Here is a 27,585-nt window from a genome sequence, read left to right on the forward strand (position 1 = left end):
TTGTTGCTTTTTTCATTTATTATAGAAGCATATACATGAGCAGAAATAGAAACAAAAAGTTCACCTACTCATAGATAAGAACCAAGATTAATTGCAGTTAATTTAAATAGTGATGCCCATCATTAACTTTTATATATTGTCTTGATGCCAGAATTGTAAATCTGAGTAACTTTGGAAATAAATGAAAACCAAATTCAACCTTTTATATTAAAAAATAATAAAATGTTCCTTTTTATTTCATTAGCTGTATTAACAAAAGAATTGCAGAAATTCTATTATTTGACTCGGTACTTTAAAATGATGAAATAGAGCAGTCGACGGGCATTTAAAAGCTTATGTGAGAGCACTTAAAAGCAATATAAAAATGCATTGAATTCTCTAAACATAGATATAGTATATCATTAATGTTGAATTCAAGAAAAATCTAAATTAAAGATGAATGTGGGGTTTAAGCTGTAGAACTTATAATCTCCAAGAACGTCAATCATCTTTAAATGAGCGCCAAAAAGTGACCCCTTCAGATTTATTCCTACAAAACTAAGTAATTAAGAAGCTAACCAACCGGAACAATTGAAACATAAGGAATTAAGTGTGTATTACAAGTCGAAATAATTGGTATGTTGTCATGGCAACCCCGGACATATACACAAAATCAGGTGAATTGGCACGATAACACACATGTAAAAAAGTGTTGAATACTTTTGTTTTATGTGTGGCAAAGTGTATATAAATAACCGTATTACATTTGACAAAGTGCAGATCAATATTTGCTATTACGGAAATGTATATAATACTTTCATTTACAAAGTATACAGACTACAAAGTTGCGCTTTGGAAAAAACTTAAAAACTGAACAACTCATTTCCCTTTCTTTTGTCACAGATTCTTACAAGCAAGCATCATTTAAGTATCTTTAATACCCTTTGTGGTTGATCCTGCTTTTATCAAGATGGCGTCGCAGTTTAAGCTGCGTGCTCGTGCAAGCAGATGAATCATGCGATGCACGATTGCAACTATATTTTCTTTCTTCTTCCAAGATTTATATGTATTCCATTAACAACCAAAAACTTGTTTTTAATGTTTCCTTTAAACAAAAATTTATTTTTTTACTCCGCCATTGAATTAAATATTATAGGCAACAACCACAGTGGTGACCCGGACGTGATTTGAGCATGCAACCTTTATGATGATATCCTTCCCTCACACACCACACCCTCCCTCAAATATTTTGATATCTACTAATTGTAACCTCTGAGCACCTAGAGGATAATAATCTTTATCCCACATAGAGTTTACTTTCATTTCAAGAGATAGCGGGTAACAGGCGATTGGTGTTAAAGTTTCGGCTTCGGAACAGAGAAATTCCAGAATCAAAACACAGTTACACCGAGAAATGACCTGTTGAAAAATTTGGTGACCTGTTAAAAGTTGGTTTGATCCCTCGGGGCCAAATTTCCCCCAATTGGTGTAGAGTAGATGTTTGAGAAATGGATCCTAGTATAGATGTTATCCACTTTATTGCCTATGTACAAAATTGCAAGGTCCATCCTAAAATAAACCTCCTTTTGCTTTGAAACAAGAGATAAATGTAACTGAATGAAGCCGAATGGGATAGCACACATTCTGAAAACAGTCTTTTTAGCTATAATTCGCTCTTTTGTAAATTAGCAGTGCTGAAAAAGATAAGCGTATATTTAGGAAGCATATATCTACATTTTAATAAAAGCTGTTCAAAGATTAATCATGATTTTGATATAAGAACTCCAAACTAAATTTATTTCACCTAGCTCGCTGCGACTTCAAATTATTATGTTAACACAGCATAAGAAATAAATTTCATTCCAAATAGAGACATGGAGAGATATAAAGCACTTAAATTCACTGAAACCTGAAATCGAATTTTTGAAGATTGACATACTTTTTGTATAGTATCCGGTAAAGTGAAAGAAGAATCTGACAAAATTTAATTTTAGAATCTTTATTTGTACTTTTCTGTATCAAAAGCTAACAGTTCACTTGGAAAAAATACTTTCCATTTATTTCATTTATCCCTTTCGAATTTCCACCGTTTAAAATATTTTTCTGTCAAAATAGTATTGAATTCAAAGAACATTTTCGTTCCGATGGATATTATTCGTAATATTTAAGTCTTGGTATTGCATTTCCATAAAACAGTTTTATTGAAAATTAATTGTGAATGAAATTCTTAACAGAATTAAATGAACCGAAAATTTGAGTGATTACTTTTAATTAAATGGTAATAATATTTATTAATTTTATTAAAATTAGGTTAGCACATAATTATACATAAATCATTCAGTAACCACACGAAATTTAATAATATAAAAGGTTTAAGGTTTCAATTTAGCAAAATAATGTTTAAGCAATTAGAAATGCAAAATGATGTATTAAATTTAACAAGCTATTTCAAAATACTCTTATAATCTAAAAAAAATATGATATGACAATATGTAAATAGCTTTGGCTATCTGTTTAGTATCTTTATTATTTTGTTTATCTTTTAATAATCCTCATTATTCGCTGGAATTCCCCGGTTTCTCAAAAACCTACCATTGTTGGCTGATGGAATATTGGCTGGATTTCTTTGCCATCCATTATTATTTAAATTTCCTTGATTCCATTGGTATCCCTGATTATTGGCTGGAAGCAAACCTTGCTGCCTTCGGTTCCATTTATTTTGAATAGGGATCTGTTGCCTTCTGTTTTGTTGGGCGTAATTCCAATTATTATTATTATTATTCCAATTAGGCATTTGTTGAGGATTGTAGGTTAATTCTTGTTGAGAATTATATATGGGTGCTTGTTGAGGATAATTTACAGGTACTTGTTGAGGATTGTATACTTGAGCTTGTTGAAGATTAAATGCTTCCGCTTGTTGAGGATTAAATACTTGTGCTTGTTGAGGATTAAATGCTGGTGCCTGTTGAGGATTAAATGCTGGTGCTTGTTGAGGATTATATGCTGGTGCTTGCGGGGGATAATATACTGGCGGTTGCTGAGGATTAGAGCCAAATGGTGCCCAACTTGGATTCTGTGGAACTTGAGGATTGTTGTTTCCACCTCGGGAATCACTAAACGAATAGCTTCCACTTCCATCTTGACCAGCAACTGTGTCTGCAGCAGCATAATCGTAGTAATTATTGCCTGCATCAAATTGATTATCAGAAGTTTCATCACCAGGAGGCATGCCATCATTAGATGTATCATCTGGTGATTCGGAATAATAATCATCCGCAGAATCTGAAGAGGTTGTGCCAATAGATGGCTGTGGGGTGCTTTGCGATGGTTGGACTGAAGTTGAAGAAAGATTCGTTGCAGAGGCATTATTGCTATTTGAGTTAAAAGTGGAATTAGATTGTTCATCGTCATCATCGTATATGAAATAGTAAAAGAAATCAAGATCACTATTCGCACTTGCAGAAGAATCGTCTCCATCGTTATCAGCTGAGGAAGCACTTGCTGAAGCACCGTCTTCTCCGCTATCCGAGGCAGCACTTGCAGAAGAGCTATCTCCACCGCTATTAGTAGAGGTGGCACTTGCAGAAAAACCATCGTCAGGTGAAGGAGAATTATAATAGCCTGAAAAACCATCGTCAGGTGAAGGAGAATTATAATAGCCTGAAAAACCATCGTCAGGTGAAGGAGAATTATAATAGCCTTCATCTGAATAATAAGGATTTAAATCTGTTGTTGACGCAAGCGTGCTGGCTCCACCCGAAGAAGCGTCGTCAAACATATCATCACCTTCTTCATCACATTCATCTGAGTCTGAAGGCTGTTCGTCACCGCTGTTTTGAGATGCATCATCTGATGATGGAGATGGAGTGGTAGATGGCATGGAATTATCTGGAGCCAACGATGATGATGTAGTTCCAGCATTAGTAAAAGAGGGTGGCGTATTCACACTACTTCCAGATGTTGATAGCAGTCCCGGAGATGTAGATTCCCCGACAGTTGTTCCAGAAGATGAGGGTGCGCTGGTAGATAATCCAGAGTTTGCGTCATCAACGAATGATGTAGTGCTAAACGCTGTTGTAAAATCGCTAAAATCTGTACTACTTCCTATACCTGGTGATGAACCTTCACAAACGTCTTCAGGAACAAATTGTCTGCATTTAATGGCAATACACTGCAAATGAATGTTATCATTTTAAAACTATGAAAGTTAGCATTACAAATCCCATCAAAAACACTTTTAGCTGCTTCAAGAAATTTCTCATTACAAATAAAGCTTTTTTTTTTTTATTTCATGCGTGTACTTTTTTACAAGTCATTAGAATTAATTGAAAAAGTTTATTTTATTTTGAATAGTAGGAAAAGATACCTTTTTGTTTCCTCAGTATTCGAGACTAAAACAAAAAGCAGGACGGATTTTGTAGATCCTTGTGATCAAATTGAGAGTTAATGCATATGTCTGTTTTACCAGATTTAAGCTCATTTTGCAATAGCTTTTTGATTACATGTACTGTTTATAATATTACGATTTCCTAAAATGACATACTCGAAAGTAAAAAAAAAAAAAATCTTGAATAATGATACTGATCATTATAAAAATAACTCACTCGTACAGATAATCCAAAGTCCAAAACAATTTTTTTTAAATGATTCGGTACAGTTCTAGAGACGGGTACCATTTGGCAATTTTCCGCCAAATTTTTCTCGCCAAGTCCCGAGGACGTTGTAATCTTCAGAATTTTGTTTCTCAATATTATGAATATTTTCAAGAGACGCTGGAGACTTTATCTTTAAAGTTTGGCACCAAATTTGGCTGTACCCGTCCCTAGGATTTAGCCAATGATTCTTAAATTTTGATAGTATAAGCATAAAGAACAACTTATTCAAATTGTCATCAGCAATTATTCTACTAATTCCATATTATGTGCAACGAATGCAATATGTATAACTGCTTAGTAGTTTCAATTATTAATTGGGCTACAATAATTTTTAGTTTGGACGATTTATTTGTAAATGTACAAACAACATCCACTATATTCATTTATTTGATAATTATTCCCCTTTAAATCCACAAAATGATCTTCTGAACCGTCTTGTGGATTTTCATTTAGTTTATAAAACTTTTTTGTTCATGTTAATAAATGATAAACATTTTACAGCGAATATATATAAATATTTTTTTTTATAAATTAGTATTTCTTCTTACACCAAACTTTTTACAAAATACTGACCCGTGCTTTGAAGATTCAGAACTAAGCACATAAAGCACATTAATTGTAAAATAATTATGAACAGATTAATTGAAAAAAATTAAGTGAGGAATAAATTAATTCAAAAATATTGTTTAAGGATAGCTACCTTAAGAGTGTTGACTGCATGGGTATTATTATATTCGTGCTGAAATAGAAAAATAAAGAAAATGAATTAAAAAATGGATGAAAATATGTCAGCATACTAGATGAAAACAATTACAAATATACTTAAAGGAATTCGTTAGAAAACAAGGATTATTAAATAGGTTAAAATGTTCTTTTTAATTTAAAGAAACAGTTAGTTAACTAGACACCCTTGGTGGTAGGCTGGTTTACCTTTTACTAATGGTCGCTAAAATTTTCATTTAAATATTTTATGTAACTTGGTACATATGGCTTCTACAACAAAATAATTTTAAACTTCAAATTTTGATATTCATATAATTCATACTATTTTAGAAGCCTTACGTACACCATTCTGTTTATTATAATATGCATTAATTTTTGTTATCTGCCCCAAAATTTGAAATAGCAGGGATTAAGTTTCAACTAACTTTTAAAAAAAAAACATATTTCTTTAAAATGTTTGAGTGCAGAAAATAGAATCATTCGACACTGAAAGCTTAAGTGTACTAACGATTTTTTTATTTTTTTATTTGTACAATTTTTCAATGGTGTACGATTTCTGTACGATGAATCATAAATTCCTCTGACTCTTTGTACAATTCCATTTTCAGTTTTACTTTCAAAAGGATTTAAATGAATGTAAATAATAATTATTTATTTTGTTTCATTCAATTAATATACTTCTTAAAAATTTATGAAGCTGAAATTTTAGACAATCCATCGGTCCTATAAACCCTATTCAATAAAATTCTTGAGATTACAATTTTTAAATAAAGAAATGTTTTAATCATCTGGGACCAAATCAGATCAAGTTATGAAGAAGATTATCATTTAAGGACAATCAACAATTTCGTTATTTTATGTTAATCAGACTTGGATTGAGGCTGGCTGTCATATCTGAGAGTCAAAATGGAGCCGACTAAACTCACAAGTTTTTATAAAATAGTAATATTCAGATTCTTATAATGAAAATCAATTTTTATCCCAAAAGAATAAGTTTCTTTTATTAGAATTTCAACAGTATTTTATTAAATATGACTCGTAGGAGGAGTCTTTATGATAAATTGAAATTCTGTAATTCATGAGAATATTTATGGATTCAAACTACATAAAATGTAATCATATGTGCAATTTTTCTTATTAGATGAGTATGTCTATTACTAACGGTTTAGAAATTAACTGTTGAGCCCTGGTTAACATGGATATTCTATATATATGAAACCATGTTTGTCATAAATAACACTGAATTATTGAATTATTATACATTGGTTTTAAAAAATCACAGAAACTTTTTTCTTACAATTACTTTTCTAGAAAATACCATGTTTCATATTTATTTTATTTAATATAGACATGTACTGAAAATTAAATCTTTCTAGGCTTAGTCTGCAAAGAACTGCTATTTTTTAATTTGGACTTTTATCATCGTAATAGCAATATATTGATAAAAGCTAATTTTTTTCATGCAAGTATAACGTGCTCGTGCAGATTAAATTTTACAACTTTGAGTGAAATATAATATTTTTTATTAAAATATTTTAGATGTTAATTAAAAATTTTAAAAATACATTAGAGCTCAAAATAATGGATATCATTTAAAATATAATTTTTTGAGTTTTACGATGATGTAAAAATAATTATTGCACTGAAATATCTTTGGAAGTTACCTCAGTAAAACGCTAAAATTCTGTTTAATTTTTAACTAAAATTCTAATCAAAATTTCAAAACAATAATTCCTAGGTGCTCATTCCCCCCTCCCCTCCCTCTAAAATATATATGTACCTCGATATAAAATATATATGTGTCTAGGTCAACGTTCTGGTCTGTAGTGCAACAACACATACGCTCGCAAACACAAACACTCATTCATTTTTAATATCTATACTTATAATAAAGCTCAATGTGTGTGTGTGTGTGTGTGTGTGTGTGTGTGTGTGTGTGTGTGTGTGTGTGTGTGTGTGTGTGTGTGTGTGTGTGTGTGTGTGTGTGTGTGTGTGTGTGTGTGTGTGTTGGCGCTCTACAGGCCAGACCGTTTGACCTACAGCTACCAAATTTGGTACATGTATACCTTGGAGGTTGGGAATGTGCTCCACCGCCAACTTTTCCGCCAAAAAAATCTTCCATTTTCCCCACCACCAAATGAGTAAGACTTCATTTTTTTCTTCTCCCAACAGTAATGAGGCTAGGGTTAATATTTTTCGGCGGATTATTTCAAACGATTCTGTTTATTTTCTTAATGTTTGATGCATTTAAAATTAAACATTGTTAATTAATCGATCTTTCAGATTCATTCTAAAGTACTTTTGAATTAAAATACAAAGAGAATAAAGGATATTAAAAATTTCTAATCCGCATAGCGTTACCCCAACTGGCGTAGAAAAAATTACGTATTTGCGTTACGTAACTGGCGTTGAAAATTCACGCATGCGCATTGTGTTCTGAATTCCGCATTGTGTTGACAATTATTATCAACAGATGCGGACTGGATTTAAATTATTTTTAGGTTTGTTGTATGCTTTTGTAATTAAAATGTATTTATGTTAGTTATATATTTTTTGTATATGCTTATAGTTTTAAGTACATCGTTTTTTAAGTAGTTTTTTTAAAACCTGTTTTCAACCGTTTATTTTAAACGATTCGTTTTATTTTCTTAGTGTTTGATGCATTTAAAATTAAACATTGTTAATGAATCGATCTGTTCATGATGAATCTAAGAAAATTTTGTTGACAAATTCTTGAGATATTACATAAATTAAAAAAGATATTCTTTAGTGCCCATAAAGTTTAAACGCTGAGTGACTCTATTTTCAGTAATCAGATTATAAAAAAATGCTTTGTTTTAGTAAAAAATATTATTATATTAATTGAAGATTAATTCTTTCCACTTTAATTTAAAGCATAAATTCTACGGGTGCTAACACAAAATTAGAAATATACATATTACGTTATAACTGAAGGCCTTTATAATATTATGAATGAATTATATGACAATCAAAATTTGAAGTTTTAAAATATTTTGATGAAGAATCTATTAAAGTAGGAATTACATAAAATATTTAATTATTAAAATTTTAACGAACATTAAGATTGGCGAACCGGCTGATCGCCAAAGGCGGCTAGTAAGTAATAAAGATGCACAGGGGATGATAACTTCAAAGATTTTCTTAACAAATATAACCAGTTCAAAGTTGATGCTGGTTCTACTTTGTTCAAATTACTTGTTATTTAATTAATATCTGTTGTAAAATGTGATTGACCCTTATTGTGGCAAGATTGCTTTTTTGAAGAAAAGCAAAAAAATGTACATAGGTAGCTTCTTTACGCTATAAAAAAAATCAAAAAATAAATAAAAAGAAAAATTTTGTAAAAAAAATCGTTTAATAAAACTAAGTTAAAAATTATTTTATAGTGGTAGTATATTTTTATAAAGTTGTATGTATGGTATACTATACAAAATGAACATAAGGGTTGCATTTTGGAAATGCAAAAATTAAGTTCGAAAGTTTTATATAATTTCTTGCAATATTAAATTTATAGGTTGTTAACAATAAAATTATTTTTTGTTTACAAAAGAAACAATACAAAAGTTTTATTTTAAAAATTCATAAACAGCACAGTGGAAGATCTTGAAAAATCTCGTAATAAGGTCTTGGTTTCGGGACTGGGACTCCAGGCTCGAGATTTAATTCAAGCAAAGATTTAAGAGAGTTTGGTGTACGTTAAATTCATTAGAATCGTTAAATTCATTCAACGTTCTTTCCTTAGTATAGCCCGGAAGTTAAAGAGACATACCGGCTCAGGTGTTCTTCTCATCATCTGCCGTAGACTCAAATTTACGTGGGGCTATTTGAGGTTACTCCTCAAACAAAATCCACTTACTTCAAAAGGGGATGTTAATTAAACTAAATTAAGTTGGTGGGAGAAAGTATTCAACTAATATAAAATTTTATAAGTCACTGAACATAACTTTATTGGGCAATAAGTTCATTGAATTTCAGTTATTTCTGGAATTTTTCATTTCATTGTATTATAACAGGCAAACGAATCTCTCAGGAGATATTCATAAAAATGAAACTCTAAATACTAAATATATATATATATATATATATATATATATATATATATATATATATATATATATATATATATATATATATATATATATATATATATATATATATATGTATATATATATATATATATATATATATATATATATATATATATATATATATATATATATATATATATATATATATATATATATATATATATATATATATATGTATATATAGTTACCGTTAGTTATGTATATATATATATATAAAACAAAAGTATTAAAATCAAGTTAATAGGAAAATCAAAAAAACCAAATAAAAATTAAACCAAAAAAAATATATAAAAAAGAATCCGGCCGACAGCTTTTTTACCGTTAGTTTTTTAAAAAGCGTGAATCACAATCGATAGCTTAAAATTTCCTTGACTGCAGATGGTATGTTCTTGCCTTTTCGTTTTTACTTTTGTGCTATTTTATGGTAATTTTTGTTTTTATTGTTATTTTTGTTATTGTTTTTTTACTTTGTAGTTGTTATTGTTTTTTTACTTTGTAGTTGTTATTTTCTTCTAATTTGTTGTTTTGTATTTTCCTTTCTGTTAAAATGGTATATCACTTGGGCCTAATTTCAGGGGATTTTCGGGTCACAAGGAATCATTATTAGACTAATGTCTGCATTTCCTTACAGAAAAAAATCCCTTTCTTTGAATCCCTGCCTGAGGGTGACCCTTGAAAAAGTCTTCAGGCCGAATTCTTTTTTATATTTTTTTTGGTTTAATTTTTATTTGGTTTTTTTTTTTTTTTGATTTTCCTATTAACTTGATTTTTAATACTTTTGTTTCAATTCATCTGTGTTTTAGAAGTAGCTGCAGTTGCGCTCTCTAAATACTATGAAGTTCTTTTTTGGTTTTAGTTTGAATAGGTAATAAATTTTAGTTGCGATTTCGAAACTGTTTTGTTTCGTTTTCATAACATTCTTCCGTCTGAAGTAAAATTTACAATTCCAATAATATCAAAGATGTTAATAGATAGAATACAGAACTTGAATATATTTATAAAAGGTTAGTATTCCATAATCGAGCAGAATGTTTTAATACTCATGAAAGTTTTAAATGTTTTATAATATTTGAAATAAATTACATACTTTCTTTGTCAATTAATGCTAAAGTTCTTCTCAAGTATAAGGCTGATAGAATAAAATAAGGATGAAGTTTTTAGAGCAATTAATCAGGAATTAAAAAAATAAAACCCTTTGTCTTCATAAGGGTTTCGTGCGTACAATTGCTTTGCCATTCGTATTATCTTTTTATCGATTAGAGGAAATCTTTAATTCCCATGTCATCAACTCATTATTGTATTCTTTTTATAAAGATGGCATACAAAAGAGTTCTTACCAGTGATGCCTTTGTCATCCGGAACTTGTTCGTCTGTAAATAAAAATATGGATTATTCAAGATGAATCATCTTTTCCAGTTTAAATAAGAAAATTTCAAAAAGTTCTTAAATTACTTTCTGATATGTATATGAAATATTAAAAATAATAAGAGTGTTTTATCCGTATAGGCTGTCATATATTCTTTTCATTTCCATTCGAAAATTGTTCCATTTAGTATTTTTCTACCTAAATAAAGTTTAATAAATTGGATCAAAATTTCAAACGAAAACTGTAAAATTCTATATAACTAAGCTAAAACATGTGGCATTTTTAACATTTTATGCTAATGTAGTAAATAAATTTCTCATAATGTGAGCAGAGCAAATTGTACTGAGTCTTAAAACATTCCCATATAAATAAGGATATTTCATATTTTTTCTAACTTTATTTAGTGACTTTTCTTTTAAATTAACGCTCACCAGCCCAAATTATGATTAGTTAGTAGAAAAACTTACATTTTAAAAAGTTTAGAAAACTTCATGCTTAAAATTATTTATTTCACTTAGAAAAATAAATAATTCATTTCACCCACATTATTAAATCAAAATTATTCATTTGTTATTCATTTATAGACAGATCAAATCCATTTAGTAACATTTAAATGTAATACGAGGGCAAATGAGGATATCCGTTGATTATTCAAGGAGATTACTTCACTGATGCCAAAAGGCATCGAATTGGAATGGAACTAATATTTTTCTTGAAACGCACTCCGAAAATCTACTACCAAATGGGATGGATTTTTTTTCACTAAAAGATACCTCAAATTTGGATTTCTAAAGTATCCTCTCTGTTGAATGAGCATAAGCCGAGAGATTCATACACAAAAATACACACTGAAAGCTACATTGCAATACATATCACGTCACAAATGTGTTTTGAAATCGAATGAGTTTTGTGAGGAACAGTAAACTTATAAACTTGATATAAAGTTTAATTTGCTTAGAAAAGGAACCGGTTTTAAATATGAATGAAAGCTTGATACAAATGAAATTTTGGTGAGAGTAAAGAAATTATTCTTGGCTTGGATTTGGGGAAAGCAGATCTTCGTTATTCTAGAGGTACTATTAGCAATATTTGAGTTTCTTGTTTTAATTTTGGACATTTTGTTTTCCATCAAACTCTTCTTCCAGATTAGTTAAACGGATACTGCGAACTTGTGACTTGAGTGAAAATAAACTCGCCTGAATTAATTACAATGATTCTTGAGCAATATAATAATAGCGATTCTATTTATAAAATACTGTATGTAAATAAAAATTTTAATCACTTTAATAATTTTAATTTAATTTTCAATTAACTCTTAAGAATTATTTTTCTGTTTTATGAGGTGTGACATAGTTATTTGCTTTATTGTTTTGTTTCAGTGCCTTACATATTTAAGAGTTTTACTTTGAATTCCAGATTTTCGATTAATAAAAAAATATCAAATCAATACTTGGTGCATGACATCTAAATACATTAATAAAAGCGTGAAGTTACAAAATTCTTTTGATTACTATTTTTTCATTATAATCTTTAATGAATTTTATTATTATATTTATAATAGAATTCTTTAACAAATTCTTCCAAAATTCGTTATCAGATGGCGTTTTCCGAGTTGAATCAATTTACAACTAAGCTCTAAAAATATAAAAATAGAGCATAATCATGAAAAATACATTATTATATAGAATTTTAGAATTCAAGCACATCAAGAAGTGAGAGAAAAATCTATTATCATATTCCCTCAAGGCAAACACGAAATGTGTCAAGTAAATTAAAAATAGCAAATATTTTGATGCAGTTGCCAACTTTTGCTGATGATACCGATGACGCTGATTGAACGAACTAAACAGATTGACAAGGCATTTATTCATCTTATTTGAGAATGCAGCAAGGAAGATTGGCTAACCATTAATGAGCATAAAACTAAATCCATGTTTATAATGAATAAAACTATGAATACGCTCCTTCTGAAGATAAGTAATTATACTTCCTAGACAATAAAGCAATTTAAATATCTGGGAACAATGATTTTAAGCTCTAATGATATAAAAATCTAAATGCAAAATAGGCTTTTCATGGTTAATACATGTTTCCGTGGCCTTTAAAACCAAAACTCAAAATGAATTATCATAAAAACAACAAGAAATTTATATAAATTTACATAAAACTTTTGACCTCTGAGAGAGTGAATGAGCACTTAACAAAGAAGAATAGAACACGTCGTAGATTTTTGGAAGAATAATGTTAGAGAAGATTTTTCGGCCAATAAAACAAAATAACATGTGGAAAATTATATATAATCATGAAATTTATTTTTAAAAACTAGGGAAGTGGCTTTCCCAAAACTTTCTCGAACACTCTCCAATAAAGGTGAAAGTTCAGAAACTCCCTTGCATGGCATTGGCGTAAGACAGTTATTAAATATTAACTTTTGGCGCTAATTTAGCATTTTTATTGAATCTATTGTGTGATCCTTGGCGAGTATTTCGCAATTAATCCCTATCATGCAGTTAATAGTATCGAAAATCTAATTTGTGTCTTAGACGCATTTTTCCCAATCGAATGAAATAAAAATGCGACACAGAACTGTACTTGTCAGTTCAAATTCTCAAATACACAGATTCACATTATTGGAAATGTCCAATATGCTTTTCAATGTGGCTTTGAAAATTGTTTTTTCCTTCGCGTCAAAAGATTTGTGACTTCTTCTTCTGCTCAAGCCTGTTACAGTCCAAGACTGTCTCACAAAATCACATATCAAATTTGATATTTAAGTCACTGTGTGTCTCAGTTATCACGTTTCGTGACATATTTCTGAAAGTATAGATCGACAGACACCAGCCTTTTGTTGGATTTGGCACAAAATTTGATGCCTAAGCTATAGATACTAAATTTGTCTACCGAATTTAATCAATCTACTCTTTTTATTTTATAGTTATCATGTAAACATATTGTTACGAATCTGTGATGCGGCTTCCCAGCATAGTTGGTTCCATAGGAGGTCCCAGAGCGTGGCGACCATTTGGCGACTTGGCGACGAATTCGGCGACTTTAGCGCCAAAATAGATTATACCCGAAACATCGAGAATTTTCCCGTTCCGTCCAGTAGGAACCGAGATACTCCTCGAACGTTCCTGATTGGTTGAGAGGCTCCTAGCCCCGCCTCCTGAGACCTATAAAAGGAAGCGGCCGCAGCTGCCAGAGAGTAGTCGTGAACCAGATCGGAGAGATGTAGTCGGAACCTACGATAAAGAAATGGCCTTTCAGAGATAAGCGACGGAGTGAAGCTAGTGCTGAACTAAGCTGTACGCTACTGTCTGCAGTAGAGTCTGGTTGTATGATGCTGTTGTATGCTGCACGTCTCGGCTGAAGATAATCGTCTTCTGTGCTGTATATAGTTGTTGTCTTTGTGCTGTCCTGTGTGTCTTCGTGTAAATAAACGTCGTTGCTTTATTTTCTACTGCCGCCTGGTGATTGAGCATTCTTCACACCATATAACTTCCACTATCCAAACGAACCCCCGGAAATTTCGTAACAATATATTCAAACAGCGAGACTGGCATGATTCCCCTGAACGGATTTTGTTCAAAATGTGAGAAATCTACAAATTTGGTGTAAAGACCATATACCAAATTTCACCCATCGAGCTCAAAGCGGTTTTTTTTATCAATCTACTCTTTTCATTTTATAGTTATCATGTAAACATGTATTCGAACAGCGGGACAGGCATGTTTCCCCTGAAAGGATTTTGTTCAAAATGAGAGAAATCTACAAATTTGGTGTAAAGACCATATACCAAATTTCACCCATCGAGCTCAAGGCGTTTTTAAGTTATCTTTGTCATATACAAGCAAATGGACGGACATTTTTTTAAATGTGTTTTTCGAGCACTAGGAAGAAACGTGAAGATTTGTCTTCTAAAGCATGGAGATTCGTCAAAATATCTAGTTCGAATTCTTTGACGATTACAATACTTTTCTATTCTTTGGATAGACGAAAGTAAAAAGAAAAAAAAATGGTGAACCCAACATTGTCAAAATAGTAAAAACATCTCATATTAGATAGTTGTGTCTTATATCCAGATATGAAAATGCATTCCCAATAAAAAAAATAATTTTTAAAGAATATGGGAAAAAATATGCAGAGGAAGATAACTCATCAGATGCCTAATATACTGTTGAAAAGTATCTGAAGTGGATAGGTTTGAAATAATAGACTGTAACAGGCTATAGTGCTGAAGAAGATAGTGCAGAAAAGAAACCGTAAATATTTTGATGCGAAGAAACAGAATAGTCTTCAAAGCCATATTAAAAGGCAAGGATATTTCCAGGCATTTGAATATGATCATCTTTGAAATTATGAACTGAGTCATCTTATTGTCATGCAAAAACATTTAACAATGAATCTTGACATATTTGTCTATTCAGTTTCATTCTTTAACTTTTTGGAACTATACATTTCATTATTTTGGATTGAACCTAAGCCAATCTTAATCAAATTTTGTGATATAACTTTATAAAGAATTTATATGATTTTTTTTTAGAAACTAATTAAAAAAAAATTACTTACACAAAAACTAGCTGTGGAATCTTCAAAGCCCAGCACAAATTGAAAACACTAGAAATACAAAAATTTTAAAATATTACATGAATAGTAATAAATTTTAAATACTATACATTTAGAGTAATGTTAATTTCATTTTAAATCAGCATTATTAGGCATAATTTGCATATTTCAGATATAAAATCTATTAATAGTACAAGAAATATTGATTTTTGTTGTATAAGATATTTGAAGTCAAGTTAAAAAAGAATGAGAATAGTTAATTTTCATATGAAATACTTTTGTTAGCATTTCATTCTTTATAGACTTTTTAGAAATAGTTCCCTCCGATCGCATGCACTTCTTGGTTTAATACGTCTGCCATTTCTGAAATACTTAAAGCATACAACGTAAATAAATGAAAGCATTCTTTTTTTTTTTTTTTTTTTTGCTTTCAAAAAAAATTGGGGGGGGGGGATAGTTGTAACGTCTGGAGTGGAGCATCGAGAATGATAATAACACTTATTTAATAGACGGCTATTTGTCCGAAATAAAAATAAACATTTAAAACTATTTAAAAGTTAATGGAATCAGTATTCATCTTTTCAATATTCCTCGTTTAATCCCTTTATTTATTACATTTATATTTTTGTTATCTTTATTCGTTAAATCATAAAGATTTATAATTTTACTTATTATCACTTTTAAGATATAAATGTCAAATAAAAAAGTTTTATTTTTTTCATATAAAAGTAAAAAAGTGATAATAAATAAAATTATAAAGATTTATAATTTTACTTATTATCACTTTTAAGATATAAATGTCAGATAAAAAAAGTTTTATTGTTTTCATTTTTTTTTATTTTAAGTTATATATATTGAATTTGCATTTATTATAAATTTTAATATTTATTTATTGCATTTATATTTCATATAAATTGGCTTTCTTATAAAATAAAAATAGACTTTTGAGTGAAGTAGATTTTTTAATAATTAAATGCAGTGTTAAAATGAGCAAACCATATTCATATGAACTTCTTCCTTTATTTTACTTTTCTGCCGACATTTTAAATCAGACTTTTCAGTATTTTCGTAACATATTTCAAAACTAAGATGGTATTTTTTTTTCATTTAATTATATTTGTAATGCTCTTTTTTGCCAGTAAGTGCAATGTCAAAAATAATAAACTTTTGAGCTTAAGAATGTAATATGAACCTTTATTCACTTCATATCGATAACTCAAATAAGTAAAGAAATTAAGAAAAAACAAGTGAAAAAATATTATCTTGTTTATAAAACAGATGGGATATGAGGTTGCAACGAGAAACTAACTTAACTATATGAAGGTTAACTGTTGTTAACGCCAGATGATATATGCATTGCTGACTAATGAAGTTTAATTTAGTTTAGTTATATTAACGTCCCGTTTGAAGCAACACTAGGACTATTTTGGGACGGACCTCGTAATTTTGAACCACGGTCAGATGACGAGGATGACACCTGAGCTGGCACCCCCCTCTCCACACCACACCACACCAGCGGGAGGACGTTTGGTCAGGACGGATTTAACGTGCAACAGACCCCCTTACACGACGGTTCTTCGGTGGAATCAGGTCTCGAAACTGAAACCCTCCGGTTCCGAAGCCGAGACCTTACCACCAGGGCACCGCGGCCTACTGACTAATGAAGTCGTGTCAAACATAAGTGGTCATGTCAGCGGAAAGAACAAGTGATGCCTTTTTCTTAACAATAAGTATGTTAGACACAGTCGTCCTCTTGGCCCTAGTTGGCGCTACTATAAAAACATGAGACGCTCCCCCTCCGGCTAAAATCGCTGTTTTCGTAACAGCGGGCTTGTCAGTGGCAAATGCCATAAGAAACAACAACATGTTAGACACACCTGCCTCAAATTTTGATATACTGAGTGTACAGAAAAAGCTTTATATTATCATTCTGTATTTAAAAAACAAACTTGAAGAAATGATAGAACACTGTAACGATTTTTTTTTTGTATTGGAATTTTATGAGTCTAAATGATGTTATTATGTATGCAAATACGTTTTATGAGTGTAAATAATAATAAGGCGTAGATACAAGGCATAGATATAGAAATAAATAGATATATCTATTAATAATAGTTTGGGCAAATTTTCCTTTCAGAATTTGTGTTGGTGGCTCAAAAATGTATCTACATATGTAACACATTTTGGCAACGTCCGTAAAACAATTCATTCACAGTTTTTAGGATGACAGATATCGTTCTCAATTTCACTGAATATTCGAAAGCGAAATCCTAATTGAATCCTTTTTAAAATGTACACCATTTTTAAGCTGATATTCCTGTGAACGCAACATTCGAAAAATTATTGTAGGCGAGACTGTGTATACACTTAATGACGGTGATGTCGATAAACAACTTATGTTCCATTTTATGTGTCTTACACTGCGTAAAAAAAGTAGAAGGACACTTGATTTTGTAACAATAACCGAAAAATATTTTATTTTTACTAAAAAATTTTTTAGAAACATTTAACAAATGTTTCAAAAATACAATTTTAACATCAGAATTCTGATGTTCAAACATAAAATATTAATGGCAACAAAAATAGTTTCTCTTTTTTGAAACTTTGTAAAAAAAGTAGAAGGACAGCATTATAATGAATGAAAAAATAGTGACTTTAAAAAGGAATGGTCTTCCCATTGGCCTTTATAACTTCAAATATTCTGTTTGGAAGTAAATTGTATAGAGTTTGAATTTCAGTTTGACAAAAATTGTCCCACGAGTCATTCAATGCTTCTCGAAGCTGAGTTTGCGAATGAAATTGCCTTCCATCAGCATAAACTCGATGAACTAGCATTGCCCAGATGTTTTCCACTATATTATGGTCAGGACTTTTGGCTGGCCATAGTAAAACATCCACATTATTTGTTAGGAACCAATTTTTGACTCCAGTCGCGGTGTGAATGGAAACTCCGTCTTGCTGAAACTTCCACTCTTCACCCCCCATGTCAGAGGCATAAGGAAGAAGCTCGGAATTTAGCACTTGAATGTAGTCTGTATGTTTTTGCCTACCATTTAAGAAAATCAGACTTGTCCTTCCTCCGTATCCAACAGCCAACCAAACCATTAAACTCCCTCCTCCCATTTGTCGTGTTGAATAGTATTCGCCTTCAGTCCCCACACAATGCCAGTAGTGCTGATATCCATCTGGACCGTCTAAGTTAAATTTCTTTTCATCGGAAAATATCACAGAAGTCCATTCTGTAGTCCAGGACATGTGCTCCTTAGCCCAGGCTAAACGGTTATCAATGTGAGCTTGTTTCCACTTAGGATGATGTTTCCGTTTTTTGAAAATGCATTTTTTAGATCGTTTAATATAGTTGTAAACTGTTTGTTTTGTCACATGATTAAGTTCTGCTTGATTTCTTGCCTTTGAAACAATTCCTTTGTTCTTCTTCAGCACACGAGCAAGTTTTCTTTCATCACGTAGTGTTAACTTCTTCGGTCTACCAGTCTTCCTTTTATTTCCATTTTTATAAGGATTTCTGATAAAGTTTGAAACTGTATTGGGGCTCACCTGCAACAATCCAGCAATCTCTCTGACACCTTTACCATCATTTTGATATGCGGAAATTTGTCCTTTTTGCAAATCGTTCAAAGGTATTCTTTTAGGCATTTCTGAGAACGGAGAAACAACGTAACTTTTAAACAAATTAGATTTTTTTGACTGAAAAGGATAAACAAAGTACAAAATCACTATTTAAATAAAGAACAACTCACTAAATTAAATATATTAACAAGTGTCCTTTTACTTTTTTTACGCATCGGAAATTATATATACTAATTTTCTTAATAATATTAGTGGTAGATGTTTAATTTTTGCCTAAAATGAAAACAAGAGTCATTAAACTAAATCTGCATAAATATCTGGTAGTTTGGAGAAATTAAGAGATATTAATTGGCAAAAAGACACTGTCCTTCTACTTTTTTTACGCAGTGTATGTTTGTGTCACAATAAAGCACTTGCACCCATATATTCGGTAAAAAAAAAAAAAAAAAAACTCTTATTGTAATATATCAATACCCCATCAATGTGTTGCCCATGATTTCTAATACAACATATATAATAACTATCATCGTAAAAAGAGTTTTAAAATTTTCTCATAACGAAACAGATTTCATACATTTTAACTCTTAATAGAATAAAATCAATGTACTATTGAGGAAAAATTTGGTGATAAATTGTAAATTAATGACACTATGTTAAGATGCTAAAATAATCATCTACATCTAATTAAAATAAGGCAATGTAACAGTTTAAATGTTGATGTTTACCTTTATGATGCATGTATAATATGCTGGATATCCTTTTCGGTAAACTAGGCACTGATCAGAATCACTTCCCTGGTCTAATGTTGAGAATATAATGGTAAAATATTTAAATAACTAATTTTTATAAGTGAATTAAATAAATTTTATAGCATGCTTCAGAATAATTTTTAAACATGATTACATGTTAGATAAGAATTGATCATGTATAAAATCAACATCATGGAACAGTCATCATTTACTGAATCAACATCATTTACTGTAATATTAACAGTATTTTATAAATATTTATATCATATATATTTAAAAATAGATTTTTAAAAAATAGTTAAATATTTAACTGTTAGAATTTTAAAAAACATCATATGAATAATTTGGCACTAATTCAATTATTTTTTATTTTAATGGTTATTTTCATAATTTTTGCAATTAATTTTGTTTTTAATTTTTTATTAAATTTTTATTTAACATTATATTTGTATAAATAACTCATTTTTTTAATTATTTTATCTTACATCTTTGTTTAAATAATTAAAGAAATTTAAAATAAAAATGAAATATGACTAAATTATTATCGGCAATGATTAAATAAATTGTTTTTATTCAATATTCGAACTTCAGTATATAATTATTCCGAAGAAATTCTTTTTATCATAGGAAATGTTATTCAGTTTAAAGAAATATGTCATTTTCAGAAGATGATATCGTTTGTAATTTTAAGAAATGGAAAGAAAAATTATAAAGTTACTTTACTTTATATATGTACTTTATATTATTATTATTATATACTTTAATACACACACCCACACACCTACACACACCCACACCCACACCCACACACACACACACACACACACACATATATATATATATATATATATATATATATATATATATATATATATATATATATATGTCATGTATAAATGTATAAATGAGAAAAGTTAGATTTTCAAAGATGTTAAAAATTAAAAGCATGTAGAAAAGTCATCCTTTCAATTATTTTTTTTATTGTCATATCTACAGCAATTGTTTTTGTATCTAATGGGTACAGGTTTAGCAAAACTGTATTTGGGATTTTATAGAAACCTTACGTTAAAATTTGTAATATTACTTTATAAATATTTTCTTCGCTATATTACAGTGATATCAGTATTTAAAAATACTCTATAAAATGAAAATTATTAATTATATTTCAGAAAATTAAAAAATAAATAAAGCAAAAATTAAGAAAAAACAAAACTATTAAAAAAACCCAAATTATTAGAAAAAATTCTTTGGCAAAACAATGCTGTTAAAGTGCACAACTGCTTCAGTCTCTAAAAACAAAAGATTATATGCAACATAAAAACAATTCAATTTTTTATTCAAGGAAGAAGTTGTAATTAAATTTCACTTATTCATTCTTTTTTAATACATAAAATTCTAAAATAATTCTCTGTAATCAATAAAGCAAACAAGAACAATATTCTTTAAGATTAAACGAAACAGTTGCACATCAAAATTGGTAATTTTAAAATGAAGAAACATTTAACTATTAAGAGTTAAGGGAAGGAAATTACTAAATAAAGAAACTTTCCTTAGTTTCTTATTACTGAGGAAAAGAAAAAGTTTATAAAAATCCAAAAAAAGAAAATATATGAAAAAAATTCACGTATTTATTATTTGTTTGTGCTAAACAAACATTATAGCTTTTTATGTCACTCAGAAACACTTAATAAATTATCCAGATAAATGAAGATTGGTGTTAAAATTAAAAATTAATAAAAATTTAAATTTTTAATTAAAAGAAAATTTTAATTTAATTAAGTTAAAAATTTTCCATGCAGATGATTTAAAAATTTACTTACGAATCAATAAATCTGAGAGTAAAAATATTCTAAATGTACAATTCCAGTGAGAAACTTGTTGAATTTGGTTCTTAGATGCGTATTTATATGCAAACAACAAAAGTTTGTTTATTAAAATATATATGTGTGCATGTACTTACTATACTTTAAGTATATATATATTTACTTATTTTTTTACAGAAAAATTAAGCAATATGATAAAACTAAATTGCTAATAATATCTTCAATTTTATTGAATCTATTACAATGTTTTACATATTGCAAAAAAGACAAGGTTTAATTCATTATGTTTTAGTCGAAGCACTAGAACTAAAATCTCGTCTTAATGTAGTTGCTTATTGGAACGAAATTAACTTTTTTTAATTCTTTTATCAATACACAGAATTAATTTTCAACATTGTATTTTTGTTTAAAATATTAAAAAATCATATTTTAGTTTGACAATCACGCATAAAAATATTTATTGACGTTGAAAATTAAAAAGTATGTTAATAAACTTTTTTTTTCGCGTAACAGAATTTGTTTCCTTTCTTGAATACATAAAACCGGATTTTTACAAATTTTTTATTGTTTAAAACCATAAAATCGACTTCGATAACACAGTCATATATAAAATGCCTGTTATCTTGAGATTACCGAAAAGTATGCTGATAATTTACCTGCAGCGTAACTTGCCAGTGCAAAACAGACCAAGAACACGAAGACACAACCCTTTGCCATAGATGACATTGCTAATATATGGGCAATTTTCAGAGGCGCAACACTTCTTGTACAAGACTAAAGAAGAAATTCTTCATAAAAAGTTATTTTTCAACATTCATATCCGACGCATTATGACGTCGACTACAGTATCCTGTGAGACCATATTCTTCAACATGGGCAGGTGTTCACGCTTCTAAATACACGCGAAAAAGGGCGCTTAGGACATACATTCCACGCAAAGAGAACGAACATTTTGCTTATAATCTTATTTTTACAATCGCAGGTGAGGAAGGCTGCGTTTAAGCCTTATGTCATGATCTACCACCGAATATGTTAATGAGATTGCATAAAGCTATTTCTTATAGGTCCATGAATTGCCATGTTTTCATTTCCAAATCCTTGTAAATAATTCTGACATAGATGGATTAAGTCATTCTAAAACAAGGTATATATCAGTTCTGATTTAATTATTAATATACGTCATGGAAGTCCGCTTTTTAAAAAATTTAGGAATTGAAAGAAATCATCTGCCTTCATAATATTTACTTTCAGTGAAGTATGCTAGGAGTGCGAATACATCCTCTTTCTTCTTCAATGGAGATTAAGTTGACAAAAATAAATGTTTTCACTGGTATACTAACAAGTAAATTTTTATAACTTCTATAAAACGATGTATCTTCTTATCGATCTTATAAATCTTACTATTATCTCTTTATTTATCTAACGGTTTCAATTATCATATATTTTAGGGGTTGTGTATATATATACATAAATAAAATGTAGAACACATATTTTTGAGCAATTTCGTGGCCAGAGACAGAGAAAACTTTTTTGAATTTTAAACTTTGCTTTATTCCATCCCGGGAGGCATAATTTAAGTATAAGCAAAAGCGACTAGGTACGTCAATCTACAGCCCAACACAAGAGCGAAAGAGAAACGAGCGAATGAAATATTTATCCCTATGATTATATACTGTGAGATTCGGATAGGGATTTCTTTACACGTGTTGACTTAGGTAAGAGAATTATAGGTATCTTTTAAAAGATTTTGTTTAGACTGACAGATTTTTATCCCTTCACTCGGAATGTGGGAAATTGTCGATTTCAGCAATTTTAGAGTTCGTGTAAGATTAATTAAATAAAAACATGGAATTGGATAAGGAAATAGGAGAACATTTTAGAATTAAGTTAATACAGGTTAAATTAAGATAAAAATAACTACATTAATTAGGATTTAATTTAGATTTAGAGATATCATTACACACACACACACACATATATATATATATATATATATATATATATATATATATATATATATATATATATATATATATATATATATATATATATATATATATATATATATATAAATTTCATTAGAAAAATCATAGAATATTGAAATCCTTTTTTTTTCTCAAAATTTATAACCAAAACACATTGCTTTCGTGGAATGAATATATAAATAATCGATTGACAAACATTATTTCCGTTTATGTCAATTTTTGATAATATTAAAAATGGCATATTGCCATCGAGAGCAAACAAGTGTACTAAATTTCAAAGTGTGAAACATAAGGAAGTGAGTAAATATCGGTTACGAATGTCCTATTTTCAGATGTGAAATAGGTTAAGCTAAATAAAAGTGTATAAAAAGTATTTTTAAATATTATCTTTTAAATTACTTTTTTTGGAACAGCCAGTTGAAAGATTAAATACATTATTCAATTCATATGATTGTATTATATATTATTTATGATTTTAAAATAAGCATGTGATTTCGATGCGATTGAATGATCTTTTAAATGTCATTATTACTATGCCAAATGTAAGAATGAACTTCAGAATTATACTCAAGGTGAAATATTTGCTATCTTGTATACAAAATATGCAAAGAAAAAATGCTGTAAGGAATTTTTTAAAAATCCGATCTTCAGATTTCGATGACTCTGCAGGTTTTATAATCGAATCTGTTTGCGAATATTTAAAAAAAAAACGTAGTTACACGAATGAGACCCCAAATATGTAATCTATCAAAATATGAACAAATTCCAACTACGGAAATTCATCCCATTCCATCTGTTCTTATCTGTTATTCAAAAACACTATAAAGTACAATATATGTATAAAATTTGGCACCTGAATTTTTTTTCATTAAAGTTCTGGAATTATATAAAATTTGGGCCAAATTTATCATATACCGTCATTTGGCTGTCAATCTTTCTTTTTATTCATATGCATAAGAACGCGAAAACACACACACATACAAAAAAAAAACTGTAGCTAGATCTTGACCTATATAAAGGATTTTAGATGTTTACCCTTTTAATCATAAAAGTAAAAATAAAAATTTGTCGTTTTTAATCACAATACCACTCCGACAAATTTCGGTCCCAGTCAAACAACGGAAAGAGATCTGTAACGCATTTACGATTTTCTTTGCTATTCAACGAAGTTTAACTCAAAACACGCCATGTTGTGCAAATATGCGAGAAAGAAGAGAGAACAGTCCCGCTGATATTTTAAGCAATCAGTTTTTAACTGACCCTTCAAGCACGGATGTGCACTATTTCCAACCAGATCAGAAACTACCATGGTCTATAATATCCCTTACAAATTAACTTATTCCCCGGGAAATATATGAAATTGCATACACACGTAAAAACTACCTTCTCTGTGATAAAGTCCATATAGTGAAATAGATTGTCTACTTGGTGCTCCTTTACCGTCAGAGGAAAGAGTCATGATATCCACTTTTCTCTTTACCATATTCTTTTTTCATAATAATAAATTATTACACAGTTCTTACTTTTCCTGAATTGTATTTACTTATAGTATCACCGTCAGGTGGCTATATTGTATATGACTTTATTCTTTTCTTCATTTATGTACTTTTTTGCAATATTTACTTTAGTTTCTATGTTTAATATTCTTTATTCTGTTTCCTTTGTTATTATTTCTTGTAATGTCATTACTTTCGCCTCCGTATAGTAGTGAAGATTTTTCGCACATTCGAGTGTTTCAAAATATGTTTATGCATCTCAGTGCTAAAATAACAGTAATTTTATAGGAATAAATAAGAAGGAAAGAGCCTCAAAACAAATATTAGTGACACCTGATTTTATCAGTGAGTAGTTAATAATTGAACCAAACAAGTTTCATTGTTTTTAGCATTACAAGATTTTGAACACGTTTAATACTTTGAATTCATTTTCGAACCGAAAATTGATCATGTTATTTATTTTCATATTTCAATCTCGTCAAATGAATTTGCAGTGACAACGCACACTACTCATATAAAGACTACTGTTTTTTGCTGCCAGTGTTTTAATGAACGAATTCATTAGTGGCCTAAAGTAAAAAGTAAAGTAAAAGATGTGTGTGTGTGTGTGTGTGTGTGTGTGTGTGTGTGTGTGTGTGTGTGTGTGTGTGTGTGTGTGTGTGTGTGTGTGTGTGTGTGTGTGTGTGTGTGTGTGTGTGTGTGTGTGATATTTTAAACTCTTAATTTAGCTTTAGCCCATAGTAAATACATTCTCTTATTTCTTGATACAACTCAAACTGTGTAAAAGTTACTGCGCAATCAAACTACGTATCAAATGAAAGTGATCCCTTTGGTGCCCTTGCCAAGGTGTCAAAGGTCACCACGTGTATTGAATTGGCGCGTGGTCGGAAATTCCCTGTTATATAAGACTAGTGAACATTTGTTTCGTTCCTTCCTTTCTTCCTTTCTTTACTTCTGCTTTTGTGCCGCGCTGGTCCTTCTTGTAAAGAAATCATGCCTGTCTCCCAGGAGAGAATAAAACGAAATTAAAAATACAAAGTCTCTTCACTGCTTGTCAAACCTGCATTCTGCTTCAACCAAAATCATGTTGCATATAGATATTTAAATCACATACCAATGTGACATATTTAAGTTCCTGAATGTTTGTGTTTGAGTTTTGCCAAAATTTTGAGTTTCAATTTTTTTTGACGATTACAATACTTTCTCTGTACATCATATACAGGGAAGTAAACCGATGGAAAGTAGAGAACCGAAATAAAAAAATTATATCATTTGATGTTCAGGTGCAAATGCTGTGAAAAAGAGAATTTGAATACTTGCCATTTCTTAGGTGTTTGCGCTTCAAAATGCTTATTCAATCTTAGTTACATCGTTGTAAAAAGATTAAAACATTGACTCGACTCTAAACTCAAAATATCTTCAGGCGGTACTATTAGAAATTAATTTTGTATTAGAATAGACTTTGACAAATGAGGGTCAAAATTAAAATCTTCGCAGATAGTGTGTCTTCCTTCCTAATATTAAAAAGAGTTGTGATCAAATCCAAATTAGTTATCAAAAAAGACGAAAAATTGTTTTGAGTTCAAATCTTCTTGATCTCGACTAATTGAAGTGATTCGACTAATTATTTTAGGAACATAGAGCAGATAGACAGTTTTGATGCCATCGAATATGGTGAAGTATTAAAATTTTCTGCTTATTATTTTATTAAAAGAATTTTTAAACAATGTATTAATCAGAAATTCAATGAATGCTGGTTACTTTCTTTCCGCATCAAACGTGTACTTATTTTCCTTATTATAAAAATAAAACTACATTCATTTATCTTTGATATTATATTCTTTCATATTTAAATATATTTCATTTATTATTAATCTTAATTATGCTTGAGGTGGTTTTTGCATAATCCAATGATTATGCTTGAAGTGGTTTTTGAGGTGATTAAGCTTGCTTTTGCTTGTTTACTCAGAATTTCCATTTCTTCATTCGGTAGATATTAATAAGATTTGTATCAATTCAGATCAATTTGAAGAAAGATTTTCTGGTAATAGGTGATAAATCTTCAAGTGTTATCTTTTCAAAGTACAGATTCCATTCCATGACCGTTTTTCTAAAGAAATCGCCTTTTCATTTTAAGAAATATTGAATGTTCTAGAGTCCAAACGAATGCGATGTTTCGGTTTATTTTTGCTGCAATTGAGATTTTTTATTGCGTTTGAATTTTGCTATAATAAAATTCAAGCAATCAGGAAATCTAGATACCTGCCAGTAAATAATTTTCTTGAAGTAAGGTACAATTTTAGCATTGGAAATGTCAACGCGCATATAAATAAACATATATTTTGAAAAGATTTTAAATTTATTTATCTTGTATTTTTAAATAAAAATTTTTTCAATAAACTGAAACTAAAAACAGTATATTAATTAATCTCTCTCTCTCTCTCTCTCTCTCTCTCTCTGTATATATATATATATATATATATATATATATATATATATATATATATATATATATATATATGTGTGTATGTATGTAATGTTATTTT

General features: G+C 29.5%; 1 protein-coding gene across 1 annotated transcript; it reads right to left on the reverse strand.

Annotated features, from left to right (window-relative positions):
- Nucleotides 1-1,962: 1,962 nt before the first annotated feature.
- LOC129961876 (DNA-directed RNA polymerase II subunit RPB1-like) lies at nt 1,963-22,462 on the reverse strand. The gene is made up of 6 exons (XM_056075491.1): nt 22,215-22,462; nt 19,712-19,785; nt 15,402-15,449; nt 10,804-10,836; nt 5,335-5,373; nt 1,963-4,150 (listed from the first exon to the last, which is right to left on the reverse strand). Exons 1-6 carry the CDS (start codon nt 22,282-22,284, stop codon nt 2,522-2,524), a joined length of 1,893 nt encoding a protein of 630 aa, XP_055931466.1. The 5' UTR covers nt 22,285-22,462; the 3' UTR covers nt 1,963-2,521.
- Between the last annotated feature and the right edge of the window lie 5,123 nt (nt 22,463-27,585).

Source organism: Argiope bruennichi, chromosome 2 (genome assembly GCF_947563725.1).
Source record: "Argiope bruennichi chromosome 2, qqArgBrue1.1, whole genome shotgun sequence".
NCBI lineage: Eukaryota > Metazoa > Arthropoda > Arachnida > Araneae > Araneidae > Argiope > Argiope bruennichi.